Source organism: Phragmites australis, chromosome 2, assembly GCF_958298935.1.
Source record: "Phragmites australis chromosome 2, lpPhrAust1.1, whole genome shotgun sequence".
In the NCBI taxonomy this organism is placed as follows: Eukaryota; Viridiplantae; Streptophyta; class Magnoliopsida; order Poales; family Poaceae; genus Phragmites; species Phragmites australis.
Window position 1 is genome coordinate 29,205,740 of NC_084922.1, and position 18,152 is coordinate 29,223,891.

Below are 18,152 nucleotides of genomic sequence, written 5' to 3' on the forward strand. Positions count from 1 at the left end.
TTCACGATCTAACAATGTCGGAAAAGTATAGGAGGCCGGGGACTCCAGACTCTCCAGGTTGCAGAGTCTTCGGATAATTATCTAGACTCCCCAAACCGCGGAGTCTCCGAAAAATTCTCCGCACTCTCCGGGGTTCTGCAAAGAACATGTTGTTCCAGAGTCTAAATTTGGGATTCATCCAACCAAAACGTGCATCTACGCCATGAGAGCCTAGGAGACTCATTCAAGATAGTTTATCGAGCTTGGATACCGTCGGAGAAAGGTGAAAAAGCTCGAGAAGAGGAAGAACGCTGGTGCTCCTTGTGCTTCACCAAGAACACCAAAACGAGTTAAGAATGGCTCGAATCCTTTGGGAAAAATGAAAATGAATTGGATAGATGAGAAGCTTATGAGCTAGCGAACGCGTGAGTACCACATGCATACCTCGATTTCTTCTCTTGAGGTGGGATTTTGGGGGAGAAGAAGAGAGTGCTTGAGAGAGGGAGAGGGGAACTGCTACTTGCTTTGGCTGGTTGGAGAGGGAGGGAGGTAGAGAGGGAGTGGGCTACTGCCCAAGTGATGAGGAGAGAGTGGTTGGCCCACTCCGGTGGGGTCCACGGCTAGAGAAAGAAGTTTATTTTAACTACGAATTCTATTATTTTCTCTCTAAATTTTCTTTCTCTCATCCATTTGACTTAAAACGAAGTACTCCAGTGTTCAAAAATAAAATTACACAAAGTTAAGTATAATACTTAAGAAGCATAATTATGCTTAATTACATGATTACGGATTTAGGAAGTGACATGGACGTCGAACGACACCTACTCGGCCAAGTCGGCTTATTTGGTCCAATTCTAGGGATCTTTCACACCTTTTGATTCAAATATCATCTAGAAGGCGAAGACTGAAAACAAATGCAGATTCTTCGCTTGAACCCTTATTCATAACAAAATTCTCACCACAGATAGTCTGGATATCAGAGGCTAGCCGCACAACCGACAATGTTCCCTACGCCAAATCAGTTCGGAGACAGACCATCACCTTTGCCTCGATTGCCCCTTCACCACTCAGGTCCGATCTGAGGTTCTCTTTGCCTTCAAGTGCCTCCTCACATACAGGTTATGCCGAACCAATCACTACAGGATTGGTGGCATGTAGTCTCATTGGCCACGCCGGTCACATACTGTGATGACCCCAATAGGTCCTTCATCTACACAATATGGAATGTATGAAAAGAACAAGAACTCAGTTAAATAGCCAGACGAGGTAGTAGCATTCACCATTGATGATATCAAGTAAAGGAGATCAACGTTGTTTTTAGATGAGTGAGGAGCCCTTGTTTTTGGCGTATGATTTGACTGCCATATTGTGTTTTTTCATTCATGTATGTGATATGACTGATTATTCTCCTATAATCTTATACTCTTGTAATTCAGTTTCTTCTCCTTCTTAATTTATTTAGTCAGAACTCCTGCCACTTCCCAAAAAAAAAAGCTAATTTCGCGTCACTTGAAATATAAACAGAGTTTTGTTCTCCTTACAATCCTCCTCGTCAAAAATGTCCTGCACTCTTTACACCACAACTTACAGTTCAGCAAATCGCCACAACCCGGCCCACATACAACTACAAGGCTACAAACCATGCAAGCAGGTGCAGAGACACGAACATGAGCCAATTCCCAGCACAAGCACCGCCGGTGATAGCGCCGCCGGATGCAGCCGATGTGATCACGCTGGCCACAGAGCCACCGCGACCATTTACAGTGATATTGCTCCAGACCAAGTGCTGCGTTGTGCGGCTCCTCACGCTGTCGCAGTCCGCGACGCCGGCAAGCGCAACGACGCCCTCGAGGCCTTCTTGTTTGGTGTCGTAGCACAGCCCCTCGTTGCTGCCGACGCGCAACTTCTTGCCCAGTCTCCACATCATCTCCTTGCCGAACGGTATCGGCCCCACTAGCCGATTGCCGTCGATGCGGAGCTCGCTCGCCCTCTCCAGCCGTCGGAAGCTAGCTGGTATCACGCCGGTGAACTGGTTGTTGTCCAGGCGCAGCACCCGGAGCTCGCTCAGGTCCCCGATGGACTCCGGGATTGACCCGGCCAGGCCCATGGCGGAGAGCACCAGCGTGGTCAGCGCCTTGAACCCAGAGAAGAAGTCGCCGGGCACCGTCGAGAACTGCATCCGGTTGTCGCTGAGGATCAGCGACCGCAGCGACGACAGCCGGCTGAGCGCAACCGGTATCGGACCGGACAGCGCGTTGTGGCTGAGGTCCAGCAGCATGAGGTCTGACAGATCGCCGAGCGCGTTCGGGATCGTGCCGGCGAGGCGGTTCTGGCTGAGGTCGACCTTTAACAGAGACCGGCATTGCCCAAGGCTCGGCGGCACGCGGCCCTGCAGCGCGTTGTGGCTGAGATCCAGGATGCTGAGGCGCTGGAACTTGAAGTGGGGCACCTGGCCAGCGAGCCGGTTGTAGCTGAGGTCGAGCATCTGGAGATGGCTCAGGGACTGGAAAGTGGCGGGGATGGCTGAGGTGAGGTGGTTACCGTGGAGGTCGAGCACGCGCAGCGCCGAGAGGTTCCCGAGCTCCGCCGGGATCGGGCCGACGTGGCCGTTCTGGCGGAGCACGAGCGACCGGAACGCAGGGCCGAGGCGGCCGAGGAATGCCGAGATGGGCTGCGGGTTGGCCGTGAAGCAGCGGTAGAAGAAGAGCGACCGGAGGTGCGGGAGCGCGAGCACGGCGGGGGACAGCGTGGCTCGCCCCTTGTCGCATGCGGGGAAGGCCGTGTCATCTGAGAGCGCGCCGAAGGCGAGGGACACGACGTGGTAGACGTCGTCGCGGTCGGGCACGCACTCGATGCCATGCCACCGCCCCCGGCACACGTCCGGTATGCCCCACGCCCAGCCGTTGCCCGTGGCCGCCATCACCTCCTGCACGGCGCGCTGCTCGGCCGGGTCGGTGCGCGCGCGGTCCGAGAACCCCGTCTGCGGCGCGTCCACCAGCGCCGCCGCGGACGTGTCCGGCACCACCACCGTGAACTCGGCACGGCAGGACTGCCGGACGCCGACCAACACCACCACGACCATGATCCACGACCGTGCAGAGAGCGCCGCCGAAGCCATCACAACGTGCTTAATTGGCGCTTGGTATGACGCGCACGCGCTGGTGGGGATGTCACGACCGCTGGAATTGGAGGGAAGAGTTGCAGAGGGCGCAGGTTTTATAGTGTCAGAGGGGCAGAGAGACGCGACGCGGAGTGGGCATCGAATTCAGAGCCGAGGGAGTAAATGTTGGTCACGGGATGGGGGAGAAAGGGAGTAAATGAACCTGAGGATTCGCCTGAATTCAATTGGTTTCACGGGAAATCGGGACGAACCGATATTGCTTCATTCAGTGACATTGTAACTGAACAGCACGAGCTGTTTATGTCGTGCAATCTGAATTAACCGCTTAAGCCATGCAATCAGCAGTCAGTCTACACAAACACAAGAAATATTTCTTGATCAAACAGTCACTCTATGTATATTAGTTGCATGACTTGAACTGATCTGGATCTATGATCTACACCGATGATGGTCTGGCTGGTGATATGTTAATGCTGTTCAAGTAGTATCATACTGCTTTGATGCTGTCAGGTCGACAGTTCTGTTTTCCCTCCGATTCACCTTTTTGTCATTTTTCTAGCCCATTATGAAACTAAATTACTACTCCCTCTTATTGCAAATGTATGTTATTTTGTACTTGTACATAAAGATTAAGAAAGTATATCAAATAATCTTGGTGCCTTTTATTTATACTGTATTGGGGAAAGATGGCTCATTCTTTGGAGAGTGGTAGCATTTGTTAAGCAAGAGGAAGGGAGAAAGAAAAGGGTAAAAGATGTGTAGAAGTTTTAGGATGACTTACATTTAGAGGAGTTGAGAAGGCTAAAAAAAACTACATTTGTAATGGGAGGAAGTACCGATTACTGCAGGAATATTTACTAGGACAGAAGGAGTAAGAAAATAATGACTCAAGTGTTCAGGCCTTCAAGTCATACTGAAGCAGCATTACCGAACGCACAATTCGTTTTCCTGTTCGTTTCCTCCAACCTCTGCAAAAATACAGAAGCTCACCAGTTACTTTCGTCTGTGTCCCTGTTGTATGAGGCTTGTCTGCACTTGCTCAGTTGCTTGCAGTCGCAGGGCTTAAACAAACTCAAAATCGGAAGATAAAGTTGCTAAAATTGCAGAAGTAGGAATAGGTCTGGCCCAAGGGCCTATTCTAGCGTAAACCCACCAAACTGGGCTCACTTACGGACCCAGGGCTTCTATTTGGAGTACTAACACGCTTGACCTGATCTTATTCCTACCGAAAAAATGGTACTAGTGAGGTCTCATACGTAAATAAAAAGTGCTACTATTTGACCTCTCTTTTCCAACGCATTTTAATTTTCATGCTGCCACATGCGAGTTAGCCTCTGATGGGATCCAGTAATCCACACCCATCCTTTGTGCAGGGGCTCTGCACCTGACCTGAAGCTTATCGGATTCAGCTAACGTACAATTTTCCATGGAACACGTCTTGGCCACAAAGATACTCATATTTACACACATTTGACTACTTGAGTATCAAAAGTCACGCTAGATGGCAGGATTTGGACTATGAACAATCAACAAGCTCCTCGGGAGAACGCTTTAGTCAATGGCGGCGCACGCTGCAAGTGTAGAACTCGACTGAATATTAGTTTTCTCCTTCAACGGATAATCACAGCAGAAGCGTTGGGCGAGGTCGTTCAGCATGTAGCTAGCGCCGACGGAAGATCTCTATCTGAACGTGGCAAACGTTATCAGTCACAGATCAGAACCGATCGATCGATGTGTGCGAGGTTTCCACAAGAATTCGGCTGTCTGTCAAAGGATCGGCCTGATCTCAAGTCAAGACTCGTTTGCTATTGCTACTCACGTTCCAGAAAGGATGGCATGTTACAGCATGCTGTTAATTCTGCTGTGCCTGTCAATTTCCGAGTCAAACTTGGAAGCAATCCCGCTCATCTCTACTGATACACATTTAGACCTACTAGGCAGTAACAAAAATGTTCATGGTTTATTCTTACTCAAGTCCACATAGATTACACATATATTTTGGTTGATTTACAAACTTATCGACCGACCTGCATGTACTAGTTGCACATCGTATCTTCAAATTCCTCATCATCACAAAATGCTCCAAGGATATCCGTTCCACGTACGTCCAACCATTTTAATTACACGACTAGTCCTCAGGCCGATCAACTACCATCCCTCCTGCCGTCCTGCATAACAGATCAAAAAAAATCCACTATGTACAGCGAGCCAGCGGGGTCGTGGTTGATTGATCTAAGGCTCTGCTCTGGCACAGATCACCGACGGATCGGTCTCGCCGGATTCGGATTGCGACGGCTTGGACAAGGAGAACACGAGCTCCTTCATGTCGGAGCTGGAGGAGCGGAAGTGCGCGAGGATCTTGCTGAACTTGGGCTTTCGCCGCGTGATGGCGATGGAGACATCGTTGGGGAAGAGGTCCCTCAGCACGAAGGCGTGGAACACGGTGGTCACCAGCAAGCCGGCGACCGTGACGGTGGCGATGCCCGAGAGCCCGATGGAGAGCGTCCGCGTCAGCACGTTGTTCACCTCCGTCGCGTACGTGATCGTCGCGATCGACGCGCCGGTCATCGGGAACGTGTACGCCCACCACGCCAGCGAGAACCGGAACCCCCGGAAGAAGTTGATCCGCACCGCCTGATCCATCCGTCGCAAAAGAACAACGGTCAGAATCAAATGTACACGTACGTGGTAGATAGGTCACACATCGTTCGTTCGTTCGTAATCGTACGTACCAGTGACATGTAGAGGAAGAGCGCGATGAAGTAGGCGATCCTGGCGCCGGTGTCGAAGTGGCCGTTGATCTTGGCCCAGGCCATGGACGCGACGCTGGGGGCGGCGACGAAGAGGAAGAAGACGGGGTGGAGCTCCTTGGGGAGCGTCACGTTGGTGGGGAGTCGCTGGTAGAGCGTGACGAAGAGTACCATGTAGTGCGCGAGACCGACGGCGAAGAAGAAGATGGGGCCCTCGCGGAGGCCCATCTTGGCGCCGAGCAGCGCGACGACGAAGTTGCCGACGATGGAGAGGTGGTTGGACGGGTTGGCCACCTTGGACAGCCGCCGCTGCCCCCCGGACATCCACTGCCCGTAGATCTTGAGCTCCAGGCAGAAGATGGGCGCCATGAGCGCGTACCACACGCCGTGGTGCATCTCGGTCTCCTGCCGCGGCGCGCCCAGCACCAGGAACAGGCACGCGATCCATGGCGCGAAGAAGAAGTTGGCGCGGATCGGGTGGTAGAATTCGCGCCGCACCGCCTCGAAGTAAAAGACGACCTTGAGCAGGTAGATGCTGGACACGAGCACCATCAGCGCCAGCGCGACGTACCACAGCACGTGGTTCACCACCAGGCTCACGTGCAGGAACGCCGTCGGAGGCGCAGACGCCAGCGTTTTCCACAGGATCGCCTGGCTGCTCACGCCGAGGCACATCCCGAACGCGCTGATCGGGAACCGCAGCAGGAACGGCCACTTGTCATCTTTCGGCAGCACCGGCACCTCCGTCGCCTGCACGACACAAAAAGATCGGATTTTTCACGTCAGTCCCAAACGAAATCAACACCGCCAGATCGATGACGACCAGCTTGTCCATGGAGTAGTAGTTGCTTACCCTGAGAGTGTCCAGCTCGGGGCCTTCCAAGGCGTCGAAGTACCGGTCGGCGCCAGGGACCTGGTCGGTCTCCTCCTCGGAGATCTTCGACTCCGGCGACACCGCGTCTATGGGCTCCTGAGGCCGGCCGCGCAGGTTTGACAGCTGCCGCTCGAGGCGGCCGGAGAAGGTCTTGAATGGGTCGAACCGCTTGTCGCGCGTGCTGTCGCACCGCCGCGCCTCATCGACGTTCTTGGACCCGTGCAGCAGGATGGGCTGCGAGTGGAAACGCGTCTGCTTCAGTAGCCGCGGGGAGTGCACCTCCACCTGTTCCTCCACCGGGTGGACGTCGAACTCCGCCACTGCCGGCGTGACGCGGGCCTCGTCACGCTGGACGGCCGACGTCCTGAACTGCGAGAGGTGTAACCCCGACGGCGACGCCGGCATGCTGAGCGAGATGGAGTAGGGGATATGCGCGTCGTCGTACGCGCGTCCAGGAAGAGCGGACCGTGGTGCGCTCGCCGGCGCCGGGATGCTGATAACAATGTCCTGGTTGCCCGTCGTTGTCCCGGACTCATTGTCCGCCTCATTCAGGGAGACGTTGGCATCGCCGCCGACGCAGTCGAAGCCGGCGATGGTCTGCGACGGCACCTGGATCAGAAACGCCGGGAGGGCTTCCCTCGCCGATTGCTCGCTGTGCAGGCCGGCCATCTGGATGTCTTTGCTGCTGAACTCCATACCGATATTCAAGAAACCTGCAAATGCAAAATACTCAGTTTAGCAGAAGTTCCAGCAATTGCGACACAGCCACATGTGTGCTAGCAAACGCGAAATCAGAAAAAAGTAGAATACCAAGTATCGCAATACCAGATACACCAATTCGGCCAAAGCACGGCTCGGCAATCCCGTACGGCGATGCTTGCCATATCGATCTAATTCCTAATGCTCACCTTACCTCAACAGCTCGACTACTAGGTGCTCGAATACCCGCGGTTCTGGACTCTATAACCAACAAGAAGAAGAGTGCCCTACGCGCCAAGTACCGGGCTCCACTTGCACCCCGGCTCGGCGCGGGCGGTGGTTAATTTATAGAGCCCGCAGGTGGGGACTCCTGCGGTGCGAAAAAGAGACCAGAAAGGCTAGAATTCACGCACGCGGGTGTACGGGTGGTGCTTGCTGTTGGAGCGGCGGAGCACGCCGCCGGCCGGTGACGGCGACGGGACGTCGCTGCTCGCCGCGATCGACGTGCATTCCGAAGGTTCAGTGTACTAGCAACCAAAGGCGTCGCCATCGGCCGTAGAAGAAAAAACTATTCCGCTTTCCTTGTCAAAATTCGACACTCCCTCCTCGGTACTAAAAAAAAAGGTCTATTTGGTCTTCGATGCTACAGCTAAGTGCCAGTAACACAGTGCATGCATTCTTTATTCCAGCAGTAGTACTAGTATTACACCATTGCTTCGGCTGAGCTGCTATGTTCAGCCAAAACAGAGGCCGACACAGGTGCGTACGGACGGCGAGCTGCGCCTGTCAATTTCTTGCTTGTGCCAGGACGGTAAGGATCAGACGTGACGCGTCCGAATCCGGTGCAGGAGTTTGACAATCTCGTTTCAATTCCGAAAGGTGAATAGGGAGAAATGGAGAATCAGAAAAGGCTGGTCCACGAACGGACTCGTGTAGAAGTAGAGCCCAAACAGGATCACGGACAGCTAATCTGTCCCACACGACGTGACATGTGTCAGATGATCTCTGACTTTTTTTGATCGGGTCTTCTCTGACTCAACGATCGCTGCGATTTTGTAACCTTCTCGTCCTCTGTTTCAGACTTTCAGGAGTCGCAGTCTCGCAGAAGGCAGAATTGTTTACAGCCCTAGCAAAGTACTCTAGTGCACACAAACCAGTAAACTACATGAGCACATCGCGATCCGATCTAGTAGCAGAGCAACGGACGTTCCCGTCCACTGCCGGATTGGACCTTCCCTATATGTGACCGACAATCCTGGGCAATACCTACGTCACGTCAGGGCCTGGGCTAGATGCTAGCTACTCCGTGTTCATGACGTACACTCTTTTTCAGCCACGAACCATGCAACAACGAACAGGGAACTCTCAACGAGCCGTGCTAAACTGCTAATTCTAATCTTTCCACTCAAAAATCAAATTTCCAAAAAAAAAAAAACTCGTAGAGAACAAGCAACCATTCGGCTTTTCGAGCTACCGCAGGAGGAGCTAACGCGGGGATCCGATTAGAACACAGGACTACCATGCCAGAATTGCAACAATGCATGCATGCATGCTCATATGCATTTACCTTTGGCAAAACGAGCGGCTCATATGCTCATAATATAAAATATATGTTCAAAATAAGTGAGACACTGTTAAATACAGACAGTTCGTTTGAACAGAATATTATTAATACAGACGGTTCTAAATTAGAACCGTTTGTATTATTAGTACATACAGACTACATACGGTTCTAATTTAGAACTGTTTGTACTATTACTGTCAATAGTACAGACGATTCTAATTTAAAACTGTCTGTACTTTTTTCAAATGATTTTTAACTAGAACCGTCTGTACTATTAGTACAGACGGTTGTAGTTTGTAACCGTCTGTACTCTAACGTCTCGCTTTGTTATAACTACTCGTTATCATTTTCTCAGACGGTTCTAGTTTGGAGCTGTCTGTGGTACTCTTTGTACAGACAGCTCTATAGATCTGTCTGTACAGGGACATCTTATTAAATAGATTATGTAGTAGTGAGAAAACTCTCAACGAGCCGTGCTAAACTGCTAATTCTAATCTTTACACTCAAAAATCAAATTTCCTAAAAAAACTCGTAGAGAACAAGCAACCATTCGGCTTTTCGAGGTACCGCAGGAGGAGCTAACGGGGGGATCCGATTAGAACAAAGGACTACCATGCCAGAACTGCAACAAGGATGCATGCATGCTCATATGCATTTACCTTTGGCTTCCCCGGTGGCCTCGAGCTGAAAGTGATCGGCAGGCTGGGGAAAGAGTAGAAGGGAGAAGCCAGAAGAGAAGAAACCTACTGCAGTAGCTGCTGCTAGCTTTGGCACCCAGCACCACCGGAAGAGCGGATGGAAGCTAGCAAATGGGCCGATGGAGGTGTTAGCTCTACGAGACTCGTCCAGAGAGAATATATACACACCATAGAGGCAGGCCAAGTGCATATGCCAAGTGTATGGTTTTTTAAAGGAAAAAAGGGAAATTAGAACTAGACGGGAAAAGGTATCATTTCATGGAAGCCAGGGTGGACGCAGAGACAGAGAGTTGGCGAGTCAAAGTGTCAAACCGCGCGCCTACACGGCCTCCTCCTCCGGCCCCGCGCCAGGGACTGGGGCCCGCCCTCGCCTTTGACCAATGGAGTCGCACGAAGGTTCGGCGTGCCCGAAACCTTCCCGAGTTCTTGCAGGATTGGATTTGTAGTAGCGGTACGGGCTACGGTACATAGTACTAGGAGCAGTAGACTACGAAAACCCATGCTGCAAAATCGTCGTAGTGATTCTAGTCCTCCTACAAAGTCCATGGTACAGTATGAGCTGTTCGCTTTTTGTTAAGAAAAAACCGTGGGTGTTTGTTTTTCTAAGGTGTCACGGATTAATATCTAGGAGAAAATCGGGGGATCTCGAGAGCGACGCCAATCGTGTGCTTCATTTCCGGAGTAATTCGTGACGGTGGTGTCAAGAAACGCGAATTGTGAGTACGGGTGATTGGACGAAATTCGAGAGTTGGACAGTGAAGGTCGTACGTTCTATGACCTTTTTGTTGCACTGCAATGGCTTAACAAGGTATGAAAGAATGGTAAAAGGCGAATTTTGACCGCGTGATCGATGAATAACCAGCCCAACTTGCTTAGATGTTAAGAAACAACTTTCGAAAACACTTTGCTAGCTTTTCACTTGCATAAAATAACCCTGTTAACGTTTGGTAAATTATTAAGTAAGGAATTTAATCTGTACCGGAGGCTATAGCTTTCGATCTCGAAATTATTAAGTAAGGAATTTAATCTGTACCGGAGGCTATAGCTTTCGATCTCGATCATTCTTATTCCTCTTGGACGATCCTGAGTACGTACCGACCTGATTAGTCCTGATTCACCTGAGCGCTACGTCATTTGTAGTTGGAAAAAAACGACGTCAGGACGATGTGGGTGCCTGTCGACCAGGCAGAAGCAGCAGATATATATTCGGCCTCGTGCTATGTACGTACGCACGTATGCTCGCTCCTGTGTCAAATTGGCAATGAATACCGTATAGAGGACTGTTCTGAAAATGGGATACACTCATACACATATGCAAACCGATCCGAACGGCCTTTGCTCTAATTCCACAACCATGTGGCCTTCGTTTTTTTTAAACACACAATATAATAATATATTCTGTATTAGATGCAATTGACTGTTTATTCTGTATTGTTTCTTGCTTGCTAAGAATCGGCCACAGAATCTCCAATATAATAATGCAAGAATCAGCCACAGAATTTCCAGTATAATAATGCAGGCTGCTAATTAAAGTGCTATCTTTCTACTCGGTGCAAGCTTTTTGAAATAAACTTCCAAAAAAATTCTTTTGCGCATAAAGAATTAATCTTGAATATGCTGAAGGAACTAAATCATGCATGGTTGGAGAACCAGTTGCACTTTTCTTTTGCGCATAAAGAATTAATCTTGAATATGCTGAAGGAACTAAATCATGCATGGTTGGAGAACCAGTTGCACTTGCACAGCCGATTCCTAGCATCTGATCGAGCCAGTTATATATGTGTCCCCATAAACGCCATACTGAGCTATCAGAATCGATGCTATTATATACGCTGACACAAGAATTAGCTAAAATAAAATCAAGTGAGAAAAATATTTAGTCCATCAAGAAACAGGGTACTGTAGATGTCCTAGTCATCCATCTTAAGACGAAAATGGTAGCTCTGTACTTGCGAGCTAGCCAACATAAAAAAATTGATTGAATTTCTAACATGAAAGCTACTAGTCCTTGTTTGGAAGGTAGCCATGGTGGAATATCTCACCAGGAAAATGAAAGGGGACCACTGATTTGAACCGTATTTGAATTTATATAATAAAAGTAGCTCTCCAACCAACCACACGAAAACAAATTGTTTGACCATAGCGTGATGCTCGCATATTATATTTTATCTCCGATCTGGAATATTCGTCATTTTAAAATTTTGATTTTATTCTTAAATAAATGTCATTTTTATATTTTTTAAGGTTGTATTTTACTAGAGTGTACATATTAAAGGTTATTGGAAAGTTGAGCTTTAATTCAATGAATATAGTGAATTGATGACTTATATATCATTGATTGAATATTAAAGAAATCGAGAGGGATAAATATGTCATAAAGACTAAAATAATAGTAAAAAATAAAGGTAGTATATGATGAGTACATATTATTCAAGTGAGAACAAAGTGACGTATATAAAGACAAGGGAGTGCTAGCTATGCATGCCAAGTCAGGCTCCAAGGAAACTTAAATATTTTCAGTCATGGACCAGGTGGCGAACACATGTAGATTGACTCACAAAGGAATATGCATGCAAATTTTAGTACTATTAAATATGGTTTTTCCCATTATTAAATATTGTTACCGGGCCTATTTTAACCGGCAAACATCTCACATGGGACCAACTAGCCATTTAGCCTACTAGCTTTCACTTACTTTTACTATTTTCAACTCTTTTTTTTTTTGCAAAAGTAAAGTGTTAATTCAACTTTACAATGTTAAGGTTCAAATAAATATTACTGACTCAAAGGGTATATACGACAATACAGGGTATCTTTGGTCCCATTTGCAGTATATTATTATTTCATCTAAAATTAGATAATTCCATTCGTCACTAGCAGGTGACAACTAGCACCGGCCTGGGCGCAGGCAGAGTGCGAACAAGCAACTCTGCAGCGGCATGGCATGTGTGCGGTGTACAACTGTGCGTATCACCTAGACAGTGGTAACATAGTGATGCAGAAAGCGACATTTATTGGTATGCACATCTATCGGCGCAGGTCAGTTGGGGACAGCTAATAAACACAAACGCACTCGAATTAACTTATTACGAGTACTCGCCGTACGTCGATATACTACTTAACTAAGCTTCAAGCCACTGAAGCCGATCGGCTCGACCAAATCAGACGATGGACACAAGACGCTACATACATGTCTACCGGATCCTTGGGTATTTGGGTGAACCAAAAATTCTGCAAGCACACGTCGCTCGTTACAAATAAAAAAGGGTGAACCAAACGGCAGGGCACCCGATCGACTAGCTAGCCGCTCTTCATCGTGGGACGCTCACGTCCACGTCTTGTTACGTACGTGTGCCCAGCTACCCGGGAGCATAGGCAAAGCGGTGCGTGCGAATCACGGAGAAATCTGAAACCAGGGAATATATATTACGACGTGCGCAGTGTACGTACCTGCTCCGCCCTAGTGCCGGCGCCGCGGAAATCCGAAGCCAGACTCCAAGCTCGGCCGCCGCCGAGCGGGTAACTTGACGTGCGGCGCTGGCTGGTAGCTCCCTTGGTTCCAGGCCCAGCACGCGCGAGAATCTCTGCGCCAAGGATGTGCCGGCCGGCAGCTGCCGCGCGCGCGCGCAAGCTGGTGAATGGGGAGTGAAGGGGGAGAGCAATGCAGGTTGCCGCGCTTGCTTGGCGGTAGTGCGTCTCTCACTCTCTGATACCAGAAGCTTTTATAAGTGGAAGAGGGGATTGTGCGTGCGTGCGTGCGTGCGTGTACATTGGCAGTGACGGTGGATTACTAAGTTAATAGCGAGGATTTTAGGTCGCGCACGATCGATGGGGTTGTGAGCGACACGGGCCAAGTGCTATGCCACGGCTTCACGGCGTCGGCAAGTGGCCGCCACATGCATATCTGCGCTGCCGCCCATGTAGCTTTGTTGTCAAGGCCGCCAACGCGCGGGTTAGTGAGTGCCAAGTAGGATCTAGCTCGCCGGCCGTCCAGGTAGGTCATCGAGGGGGGAAATCATTAGGGGAAGAAAGGGCCAGATTGCTGTTTTTCGCCTTCTTTTTGTTTCAAGGGCACCTACACAGCAGTAAAAGTTAGTGGCTCCAGAGTTTTCTGCGTGAAGTGCGACGTCAAGGAATGTGAAAAAGGCTACCATACCTAGCATAGCGCAGCACGGGGTAGTTGACTAGGGGCCTGGCCTTCTGAAGAGTGTATGCATGGTTTGTGGTCATGGGGTGCAACGCAGCTGGGATTTCCAGGACGAGCGGAAGCAATGAAGCATGCACCAAAAGGCGCCACTAGGCGCGCTTGCTTGCTTTTGGTGCAACTCAGATCCGAACCTGTCATGCTAGCTCTGATCCGACCCGGCATCGTGGATCTAGATTTTTTTTACTAGACCTGGGCATGGCGTCTGTATATTTTTTTTTAAGATAATGGTGGCTGTAGATACTCCAAGAGTAGTAGGAATTAATGAGTTATACATGGCCCATGAGAGATGATATCTAATCATGACAAAATAAAGCTTCAATGATAAGTAGGTGGGGTTAATGCAAGTTGTTTGTTGCACTGCAGCACATCAGAGTTGAACCATCGGTCTCCAGAGAACATATTTGACACGGTCACATCATATGGGGGTACGTTCAGTGTGTATAAAGCTTTCTACCTGACAGTTCGGTTCAATGCGACTATACCAAGTGGCCAGTGATATTCTTCCCTCTCTTTAGCAGTGTGAAAATGTGCCTCGCCATGCCGGCTAATGTTTGCACGCGCGATCTTTCCAACAGACCACACTGGCCTGTTGCATAAGCAGTCACCATTCTTGGACCGGGTCGCGCGCCTGGATCGCACACCGAAGACTCGAGAAGAGCTGTCCGCCTCCGACCTAATCGGGTCGACGGGTCGTCTCGCCAACCCGACCCGGTAGACTAGTGGCGGTACTTCCCTTCGCAGCCATTGAAAGCCTTAAAGCGGTAAAACCCCTCCCCAATATTTTTTTTTTGGCCTTGGATGAGCAGGAGAAAGAAGAAAAAAGGGAGGGAGAAAATGAAAAAGAGGAGGAAGAGGAAGAATAAAAGGGAGAGATCTAGAGAGGTCTAGAGAGAGAGAGAGAGAGAGAGAGAGAGAGAGAGAGAGAGAGATGAATGAGCCCCTCTGCATCCGCCACTGTACTCATCAGCGGTGTTCGCGTTGCGCAACAACTGGGTCCAGATCGATGGATGGATCGATCAGTCGAGCCGGTAAAGCAGCTAGAGATCAGGTGAGTGGGCGACCCAATTCACCCGGCCAGACATGTACCGAAACTGACCAAAGTTGAGACGTTTACTTATGATTATTCTATGTGGAGCACGTAGCATCTAGGTACTTAAATACTATTAACCATGCTAATCTCATACATGTGATCCCATCGACCTCTCATTTGCTATCCATTAGGTCATATTATGTCTCTGCTGCCTCTGCTTTAATCGTAGGCGCCTTTGCGATGGGTAATGGAATCACACGCAGCCACTTTGGATGGTTCAAAAGGCTTCATGCATGGGTGATCCAACAAAGAAGCTATGCATAATAAACCAACGTGTGCATATCCTGACATGGATCGGGTCGCTTGCGACCGGAAGAGCCACAAGAGGTTGGTGATGATGTTGAGCCTTGGAACTGGTAATGCCATTGTTCGGTACCATAAACGGGTGGCCACTGACGCATGCATATTAACATTTATACTATGCATGTATACCGAACGAACGATAGGTCCGGCCTATCTGATACGGTATCTGAACTTACCAGATGCTGCGCTTTTCAGCCCTCCTGCATCTGCATGCAATACGGATCGAGCTAGACGAACAGATATGCATGTTTATGCCGTTCGGCATTTCTACCTACCATTACGCTGGGCAGGAGTGTACACGTGGAGGCACGTACTGGCCTGGGCTGCATGCATCATGCATGCAACGTTTTCCATGAACCAGTAGATTAACTGTTTGCATGTAATATGTATGCTTCGTTGGCAAAGTGCATTATACTCGAGCTTCCAAGCGATGGTGTTATATATTGTACTGCGTAGATAACACAAGATATGGAGGTGATCTCGTACAGACCAACCAATATAAAGGTGCAGCAATCGACACATGCAGATTAGTCGATCCGGCCACGCGTGCCGAGGATGGGGAGTTGAAGACAGATGGCAGGCACAAACACAAGGCGGCGGTCCGGCCCGTGGCGACGCGCGCGCGCGGCGTGCAGCTGGTTCTGGGGTGGGAAGAGATAACACCGTAGCGGCGGCTCGATCACGTCGCACTTCGCCACTGGGGGGCGGGCATTGCTCATTTTGCCCTCGATCATGTGGTGCAGCTCGATCGCCTTATGACGCGGCACAGCACAAGAGTGACATACCTTGATGAAAAGTGAGCTTCCACGGTATTTAGGGGCTGAGCTACTCAGCTGCGCATAGATAGATCGATCTGGTGGACACGCACGCGCGCACACAGCAGAATAACGAAAGCGATGGACGAAGTTCACATCGCCATCGGTTTATATGCAGCTTTTTCTAAAAAATAAAACCATTTCAAGAGAAATGAATATTAACGACAGGAACTTGTATGTGATCGATACAAGTGACGGGTAACCTCGACCCGTCATATTTAAGTAGACATAAGTGACGAGTAAACTCTTAACCCGTCACTTATGTCTATCACCCATGTGCTGGGAGAAATACATAAGTGACGGGTAACCTCTTAACCCGTCACTTATATCTATCACCTATGTGCCGGGAGAAATACATAAGTGTTACCCGTCACTTGTAATGAACATAAGTGACGGCTAACCTGGGTTACCCGTCACTGATGTATATATTGCCTAGCAGGAATGTACTGCTTTCAGATTGCATCCTGGAGCGTAGCCAGGATTTGACAACCGTATTCTCCCTGCAAACAACAACAACATATCCAAATCCATATCGACAAACACAGGTATATAAGAACTCGCTTCATCACAGAATCGCAAAGGTTACAAAGTTCCAATCAATTCATTACAGAATCACAAATGTTACAGAGTTATGATCAACTCATATTACATAAGACCTCACAACCTAGGGGTTCTATAGTGGAACTCGTCGTGTGGGTTGATGACTTCAGACACCAAGAACTCGGCGATCCGTCGTCGAATCTCCCGAGTGCACCATCATCAAAAAAAAGAGCATTAAATTACTGCATAATTTGATGCATAAGCAATATCATGTTATTATAGAATTAAACTAATTAATGAAATTAGTTATGAATAATCTTGTATTGAACTTACAACGGGGAATTTGATATCCTTTGCTCGGACAGTGAGGACCATGTTCCACGCAACATAGAATCTGCATTGGTTGCCCGGTAGTTGTTGGTGGCACTGCTGGAAAGAAAATTTAATGCTAGATCAAAAGGGGAAAAAACAACAACAGAGAATATTTAGTAATCTGTTTGGTAGCACTTACCGCGAAGCCGATCTTGTGTGTCAGTCTACGGCCGTCTTTCTTGTTGTAGTTAGGTTGAGCTCGAATGTACTTGTCAAAAGCCCTGCATAAAGATAGATCGATTAGTAAGCATTTGAATGTTAGAAAAGGTAAATATGTAAACTAAGTCGGGCAGAACTTACGCGTTGATGAGTCTTTTACAGCGCTGTAATCACGCTCTCCAGGTTTGCCTTTTTATCCTACTGGTCTTGACGAGTCGAGGAACAACACCAAGTTCCACTTGAGGTAAATGACCAGTAAGATCCAATAATCACCGGTGTTGTGGGCTTCGATCAGGTACTGCATTTTGGAATGTTGTTGCATTGCCCTGATCACGTGGTCCATAGCGTAGTCGGGGTGAAGTTGGATGACCGATATTGAAATGGCCTCAGGGTTAAGAAATACGATGGGCTCCTTGTTCTTTTTTATTTTTTTCATCATGTGTCTGCAGATAAGAATATAGTTAGATTAAAGACTTATGGTATTAATTAATGAATATTTAGTTTCAAAGAACTTACAATGTGAAGATTCATAATAACAAAACGTCCAGACCATCAAGTTTGAAAAGGTCATATAAGTCATTGAAACTCACAATGAAGTAGATGTCTGCATTACTTAAGAGGTATCGCGTTTGTACTGTATGACTATGGATGTGATATTGCTGTCTCTAGAATCCTGCATGTAGTAATTATGTAGGTTGGCACATGCTTTTCCCGCCCTTGTTAGGCCATCTACTGTCATAATGGGCTTCCCATATTCGAATTTCGTGTTGGCACTAGTCCACGCTACTGCAATGTTCATGGGCTTCTTTACCGGTACAATGGCCGTTGACTTCTTCGGCAGGTGCTTCTTAGAGCTTTCTTCTTGGCCTCCTTTTTCTTCTTCTTTGGACTCTCTGGGGGAGGCGTAATTGAATCTAGAAGCGAGGTTGCCAGATGCGGAGGAGAAGGCAGTGTAGCCAGCTTCTCTGGAGGAGGCTGCCT

At 48.8% G+C, this 18,152-nt stretch overlaps 2 protein-coding genes across 6 annotated transcripts; both read right to left on the bottom strand.

Annotated features, from left to right (window-relative positions):
• Window positions 1-1,478: 1,478 nt before the first annotated feature.
• Window positions 1,479-3,147, bottom strand: LOC133909984 (protein TOO MANY MOUTHS-like). Its single transcript, XM_062352507.1, has one exon. It carries the CDS (start codon window positions 3,095-3,097, stop codon window positions 1,604-1,606), a length of 1,494 nt encoding a protein of 497 aa, XP_062208491.1. The 5' UTR covers window positions 3,098-3,147; the 3' UTR covers window positions 1,479-1,603.
• A 1,894-nt stretch (window positions 3,148-5,041) lies between these two features.
• On the bottom strand, window positions 5,042-13,369 carry LOC133908004 (S-type anion channel SLAH2-like). Of its 5 annotated transcripts, none has more exons than XM_062350159.1 (4): window positions 13,136-13,369; window positions 6,704-7,437; window positions 5,833-6,600; window positions 5,042-5,734 (listed from the first exon to the last, which is right to left on the bottom strand). In XM_062350159.1, the coding sequence occupies exons 2-4, from the start codon at window positions 7,418-7,420 to the stop codon at window positions 5,333-5,335; spliced, it is 1,887 nt and encodes a 628-aa protein (XP_062206143.1). In that variant the 5' UTR covers window positions 7,421-7,437; window positions 13,136-13,369; the 3' UTR covers window positions 5,042-5,332. The 5 variants fall into 5 exon arrangements, with proteins under 5 accessions (XP_062206143.1, XP_062206124.1, XP_062206126.1 ...); XM_062350140.1 differs by lacking the exon at window positions 13,136-13,369 and adding an exon at window positions 9,647-9,890; XM_062350142.1 differs by lacking the exon at window positions 13,136-13,369 and adding an exon at window positions 7,550-7,769.
• Between the last annotated feature and the right edge of the window lie 4,783 nt (window positions 13,370-18,152).

Bases quoted from the DNA above. Each gene is read 5' to 3' on its own strand.
- LOC133908004 (XM_062350140.1), bottom strand. From the start codon at position 9,875: ATGCACTTGGCCTGCCTCTATGGTGTGTATATATTCTCTCTGGACGAG. The intron at 7,438-9,646 runs GTAAATGCATAT...TTGCATTTGCAG, and splicing joins GGCCACCGGGGAAGCCAAAG to GTTTCTTGAATATCGGTATG. The intron at 6,601-6,703 runs GTAAGCAACTAC...TGTGTCGTGCAG, and splicing joins CCGAGCTGGACACTCTCAGG to GCGACGGAGGTGCCGGTGCT.
- LOC133909984 (XM_062352507.1), bottom strand. From the start codon at position 3,097: ATGGCTTCGGCGGCGCTCTCTGCACGGTCGTGGATCATGGTCGTGGTG.